This window comes from Trypanosoma brucei, chromosome 2 (genome assembly GCF_000210295.1).
Source record: "Trypanosoma brucei gambiense DAL972 chromosome 2, complete sequence".
Lineage (NCBI taxonomy): Eukaryota > Euglenozoa > Kinetoplastea > Trypanosomatida > Trypanosomatidae > Trypanosoma > Trypanosoma brucei.
The window spans coordinates 80,666-86,684 of NC_026735.1; the positions used below are offsets into that span (position 1 = coordinate 80,666).

At 49.0% G+C, this 6,019-nt stretch overlaps 5 protein-coding genes across 5 annotated transcripts in view; all 5 read right to left on the reverse strand.

The window, feature by feature from the left end:
* Nucleotides 1–989, reverse strand: part of TbgDal_II490 (hypothetical protein) — a gene marked incomplete at both ends in the record, with an annotated part of 1,143 nt that extends 154 nt beyond the window's left edge. Inside the window, one exon of the mRNA XM_011773663.1 lies at nt 1–989. Within this exon, the coding sequence (XP_011771965.1) occupies nt 1–989 (989 nt within the window).
* A 384-nt stretch (nt 990–1,373) lies between these two features.
* Nucleotides 1,374–1,850, reverse strand: TbgDal_II500 (hypothetical protein, unlikely; the record flags this gene model as incomplete). The annotated part of the gene is made up of 1 exon (XM_011773341.1): nt 1,374–1,850. One exon carries the CDS (start codon nt 1,848–1,850, stop codon nt 1,374–1,376), a length of 477 nt encoding a protein of 158 aa, XP_011771643.1.
* A 46-nt stretch (nt 1,851–1,896) lies between these two features.
* On the reverse strand, nt 1,897–2,538 carry TbgDal_II510 (hypothetical protein, conserved; the record flags this gene model as incomplete). Its single annotated transcript, XM_011773342.1, has 1 exon — nt 1,897–2,538. One exon carries the CDS (start codon nt 2,536–2,538, stop codon nt 1,897–1,899), a length of 642 nt encoding a protein of 213 aa, XP_011771644.1.
* A 169-nt stretch (nt 2,539–2,707) lies between these two features.
* TbgDal_II520 (hypothetical protein, conserved) lies at nt 2,708–3,508 on the reverse strand (the record flags this gene model as incomplete). Its single annotated transcript, XM_011773343.1, has 1 exon — nt 2,708–3,508. One exon carries the CDS (start codon nt 3,506–3,508, stop codon nt 2,708–2,710), a length of 801 nt encoding a protein of 266 aa, XP_011771645.1.
* Nucleotides 3,509–3,669: 161 nt separating this feature from the next.
* TbgDal_II530 (hypothetical protein, unlikely) lies at nt 3,670–4,281 on the reverse strand (the record flags this gene model as incomplete). The annotated part of the gene is made up of 1 exon (XM_011773344.1): nt 3,670–4,281. The coding sequence occupies one exon, from the start codon at nt 4,279–4,281 to the stop codon at nt 3,670–3,672; it is 612 nt and encodes a 203-aa protein (XP_011771646.1).
* Nucleotides 4,282–6,019: the final 1,738 nt, after the last annotated feature.

Consider the following 6,019-nt stretch of genomic DNA (forward strand, 5'->3'; position numbering starts at 1 on the left):
TTTGAATTTCTTGTGTTTGACAGGGAAGAACGTGTACCGAAGCTCGCCTCGCACAGGTCACATTGAAACGGCAGCTTCCGTGTATCCTGAGAGGCTGGCGCTGCTGGGACGCTACCATCTCCTTGCAATGAGTCCTCGTTCTCTCGCCCGCTTTTCACGCGGCAACTACCGCTGCCTATGCCATGTATTGTTCTAAGGTGGTGTAATAGTCGGCCTGGCACTGCAAATTTGGAGGCACAGATGGTACAATGAAGCACCTGCGGTCTCATATGGACTCGTGTGCTCGATGGTAGAGGAACGATCGCCACCACTGGAGGGGGCTCCCGGGGGATGTCCACTGCGGGTGTTGCATCGCCGTATTTGATTCTCGGGAGGGCATCAGCTCGCACAAAGCCATGTTTGTTTACCATATGCGTTACAGCACTCGAGCGGCATTGGTATGTGGCATCACATTCCGTACATTTGGTCGGTTCGGAGGTTCTCTGAAGGGTGCGTGTCGCAACAGGTGGGGCTGTTTGTATTCGTATTGTTGGCCATATCGCTACATGTTGCGGGTTATACCATCGGCACTGTGGAGGCACACTCGGGTTGATCTTTCGAAACATCCATCCATAGTGTCTTGAAGACCCAACCCGAGAGCGTGCCAGTGCCGTTTCTTCTTCCCTCGTCAGTTCTTCCTTATGTTTTGTTGGAAAGTGGTTGCCCGTGATACCAAACCTATGAGTGTTCTCATGGACTTCTTCCGACCTAAGCATTTGCTTCGCATAAGCAATGATGTCGGGGATCCATGTGTCTCGCAACTGTGGTAAATCTGCGGCCTTTTTGGCCATTTTGTCGCAAACCTCATTCCGTTTCACGCCACAATGGCCAAACACAAATTGCAGTCGGATACGTATCTTTCTTCTCTGAACTTGAAGCAGAAGCCTCCATAGTCGTCTTAGAATTGGGTCCGTTACGGCTAGGGGGCCTGTCTGCAGTGCTGTTAACATTGACAGCGAGTCAGTGAAGATGGACAACCTGCTCGGTGTGCTTCTGTATGCCGGAAGCCATTTCAGCAGCCGTTGCAGTCCTATCTCTAATGCTACGCATTCCGCTCTGTAACTGCATGAGAGTTCCCCTGCTCCGGTCTTGGGTGCACAAATCAGCGTGTTGTTTCTATAGAGCAGGGCAGCTGCTCCGGACTTCTCACCGAGGGACACGGATCCATCAGTCCACAATTCGTAGTGCACTAGTCGCGGTGGCTCCTTCCCCCTCCGTGCAAAATGCCGTGCAATCCACTTTTCGGAAGCCTCCCTTTTGACATCGTCAGGGTCATCAGCGCACACAGGCTTTATCTGCGTGTGAAATAGCGGTCGGCAGCTGTGGCGGAGCGTCTATGTCCCTAGTGGGTGCTCGCGTGGCTCAATGCGGAGGTGGGGGTAGGACCGCATGATGCGGGAATGTAGGGCTCTGACTAGATGTTTGCTGTGGTATACTTCCTCAGCACTGCGGCGCAAACATCCGCCTCGTGACTCACACATCAGTATAAATTTCATACTGCGCACAAGAGTGGTCGTCTTGAGTGGAAGGAGGTTTGCTTCCAGCAGAGAGTTCTCTTTGCGCGTCCCATGCGGTATGCCAGCTATGATTCGACTGGCTTTGTGTTGTGCTGATGCAAGGAGGTCGCGACTTCGTTCCGAAGCGTCACAGTACCATACCTCAATGCCATACATGGTGTGTGCCTGTACGAGTGCTAGATAAAAAGCTCTCAGTACTTGTCGTCTTGGCCCCCATGTAGGAGCTGAGATGGCTGTTATCTGCAGTAGTCTGAAGTCCATCTTGCGTCTCGTTTCGGCCGCATGTGTTGCCATCCCTTGCAGACACTGGAATGTTACTCCTAGAAGCTTCGGTGTCCTGTCAGCTCCTATTCTTTCGCCGTCCAGTTGTAATGTAAGGGGGTGGCGCTCTATACACCCGAAGAGTGTGCACTTTGTTTTCGCTACAATTGATAGACATGAAGTACTCTTTTGACCACTGTAACACCACGTTTAGACCGCATTGCAGCGTGTGGTTGATGACATCCCTCTCTATGTGTCTCGCAAGCACCGTCAGATCGTCTGCAAAGAATCCGTGCTGCAGTAACAGCACTTCTGCAAGGCGTTGGCTCAACGAGTTCATGAGAAAAATGAACATGATTGGGCCAAGGACAGTTCCTTGTGGCACTCCTCGCTCAAATGTTCTGCTTCTGGAAAGCTTCTCCTTGAATCTCACTCTGCCAGTTTGTTTACTCAGAAATGATACGCACCACTTCACAATGTGGGGTGATACCTTCATTCTGTGCATTTCCCTCGCAATTTTGTCGTGGTCTACTGTATCGAATGCCTTCTCGTAGTCGACGAATACAGCACCCGTACGATATTGGTGCGTAGGGCGGCAGAGGGCAGCGCGGACGTGCAGGAGTTGTTCGAGCGTTGAGCATCCGGGGCGAAAGCCTGATCGCTGCGGCGTCAGCTGGGACTCAACAGTGTCTCTAAGTCTCGCGGCAATTATGCGCTCCATGACTTTACAGAGACAGCTCGTGAGTGTCACAGGCCTGTAAGATTCGAGGTCCTCCGCCTTTTTTCCGGCCTTCAGGATGGGGATGATAACACCAGTCTTCCATGCAGGCGGCACGACTCCCGTTCGTAGGCTCTCATTGCATAGCCTCAGAACAACATTCAGCGCTGTTCTACCGAGATGTTTGTAGTGCCTCGTTGTATAAGCAATCAGGTCCGGCTGCGGATCCACTCGGTAGCAGTTTGATCGATCTCCGTAGTTCAGCCATCATAATGGGACTGAACTCACTCGCTATCGTCTTTATGGGTGCTGGTGGGTGTGAGTCGGGGTGCCTTCTTGCGCGGGACGAGTACAGTTTACTGAACCTCTCAGCTTGACGGTAGTCCGTGATGGCCGCGTTATCAACAAGTACAGCCGGTGTGGTTAGTGTTCGTGGCGCATATACCTTCTTGACAATGTGCCAACTGCAGCGGTCTGACACCGCAAGTCTGGAGCATAGCGTGCTCAATCTCTTCTTTGTGGTACGGTCCAGGATCTGCTTACGCGTGGCTACCAACTTTTCCCTTCGGTGGGAGGGTCCGCATCCAGCGATCTCTTCATCGAGTTTCGCGAGCTCAGGTGTCCAATGTGGTGGCGTTGCTCTGCAGCCACGGGGGACGGAGACCTTCGTCGCAATGCGGATAATGGAGCTCAATTTCTGTTCCAGGGTGTTGACGTTCTTCTCTCTACCAATTTTCCTGCAGAGCTCGTCAACCTTGAGACGGAAATTCCTCCAGTTAGCTTTTAGCCATGCGTACATGGGCTTTTGAAGCCGCGGGCATCTCAGTGCATCTGTGTCGTCTCCAACGATAACGTCGAAAAATATGTGATGGTGATCGCTATCGGGAGAATACAGCGATGTCCACGTGTACACTGTGCAATTCCTTGACAGTGTCACATCAGGGGTGGACTCTCCGTGGTGGCGCGCGTACATGGTGCACTCACCAGTGTTGCAGACCAGAAACTGGTTGTCAATGCACCACTGTGTGAGGGTTTCACCCTTGGTATTTGGTGGGCTCGCGCGATCCCATGCCAACGCGTGTGCGTTAGCGTCTGCACCGATGAGCTGGGCACCGTCAGTTGACAGAGGCGTATCTAGGTCAGTTCCCGTGAAGGTGTGTTTTGGTGGATGTATGCCGACGTGACGGTCAGCGCCGTTCCACGTGCAAGGTGAATTGTTGCATGCACTTGTTCAATGCGACAAACAACGGCCATACCGGTCTCGACTGGTAGGTCCTCCCTCACTAGTATTGATACACCACCTCCTTTGCAGTTACGAGCTATTCCGTGATGTTGGTAGCCAGCAACGCTAAAGCAAGCCGCCTCTCCAGGCATCATCCTTGTCTCGCTCAACAGACAAAAGGCGATCCGCTCATCAACAAGGGTTTTGTGGAGTGCTAATCTCTTTCCTTGAGATAGCCCAGCCCAGTTCCACTGCATCCCGCGCAATGACGGGCCGGGATTCTCTTCCACATCACCGGACAGCAGCATCTTAGCGCGGATGATACTGCTAATGGCATGCTGGCACGTCCCCAGGGACCGACAAATGAAAAACGGTGTCCCAGCAAGACGCTGCTGATCCCTGTGCTGTATGATGCCGTAGCCGGAGCACAGCAGTGTTCCACATGAAAGGAACGTTGGTGGCTCTTGGCTTCCCCCGATGAGATGGGGTACTGGACCCTGGCACCACATTGAGGTGGCCGGCATCTCCAGGGAGTAGAAACGACTAATGGCGACACTAAGCCATATGCACGGCTAAAACCAGGCATAGCACGTGACAGAACTAACGCCCAAATTAACCACTTCTTAGCAACAGGGATCAGCCTACAGACTCAATACAAGCAGGCAACCACTGAAGTAGCTAGGAAAGATAACGATGTTGAGCGAATGATGACAGAAGTAGCGTTCGGGACAGGGAAAGCAGCGTTCGATAAGGACAAGTTAATTACAGAGCGCAACAACCTTTGTGGCAGCACCGCCAACGGCCATGCAGACGTATGATGATCTGTAGCGGCGGACCTAATTTGTTTGTGCACACAAAACAGCGCAGCCTCCGGGTATTCCTGCGGCAATAACCTCAATAGTCAATTGGAAACTTGGAAAAGCAAGGTTAGTGATGCGGCAACAGCATGGTGAGCAATAGAGATAGCCTTCAAGGCGATGGCAAAGCCAAAAAAAAAGTAACACCGCACCTAATACACAACTTAATAGGAACTTTCTTTGCTCAAATCGGACGGGGAAACACCGATAGAACCGCAGAAAATTAGCGGTTTACACTTTTAAAGACAGCAACAAGCGCCTGTGCAGCTGCTACGACCACAATATGTGCGAACTACCACACGCAGCTAGGCAAATCTGTGGCCGGAATACAATGGGTAAACACACTGCTAGAAGCAGCAGATGACTTGGAAGCAGCGACTGCAGTGGTACACAAGGCGACTCAGCTGAAGCAAGCGGTAGAAACACTGCAACACCAAGCGGGAGCAGCGTACACTGCATGTTCATTAAACCTTGCACCGGCTACGACAACGCAGACCACTGATACTCAAACCACAGCAAAAATAAAAGATTGCACGAAGAACAATCCTAAAAAGACCTGTGAAGAGAAGAACTGCAAATGGGAAGGTGATGGTGAGAAGGGAGAGTGCAAACCCAAAGAGAAAGGATAGCACAAAAATCAAGAAGATAGTGAAACCAAATAGAAAAAGGTAACAACATACATCACAGGCAGAAATTCAATCATAATTAAGGCTCCTCTTTTACTTGCATTTTTGCTTCAATAATTAATTTTGCGACACCATTTTTGATCAATTTTTTGATTATACGCAAATTTACTTTTTTAAAAATATTTACGAGCATTTTCTTTTACTTATGATAATTTAACAATGTTTTATGAAAAGTGAAAACGTTTAAAAAGTCGTAATTTTTGAAATTATAAAACTTTTTATAAAATGTGTATGATCATTTTATATGGGTGTAAAGTAATAGGGTTATATTGTATGAAAAATGAGTGATAATCTAAGATTTTCCCATTAGGTTATTTTTCTTTATCTCATGGGTATTAGGTAAGGTTATTATAATAATTATTATACTAATTATTATGATATAAAATTGTTGTGAGTGTGTATATACTAATATTATAATAAGGGGTGTTGTGAGGACAAAATAGAAAGGAAAAAAGGAGCACTAAAATTGATGTGAGTAGTGTAATGTGAGTAAGTGAGTGAAAAAGAATGAGTTGGAGTGATCAGAAATATTATCATAAAAGAGAATGCAGAGAAGAGAGTAGATTATACGCGCTGTCAAATGGAGAAGAGGACAAGTGAGAACTATGCGAAAGAACATGGAGGCTCTTACCATGGCACTACCGTGAACAGATTCCTGAGATAATAGAGTTACTACGTTGTACGCAACGATACCAACAGGATATTCCGCTGTCTAGTGT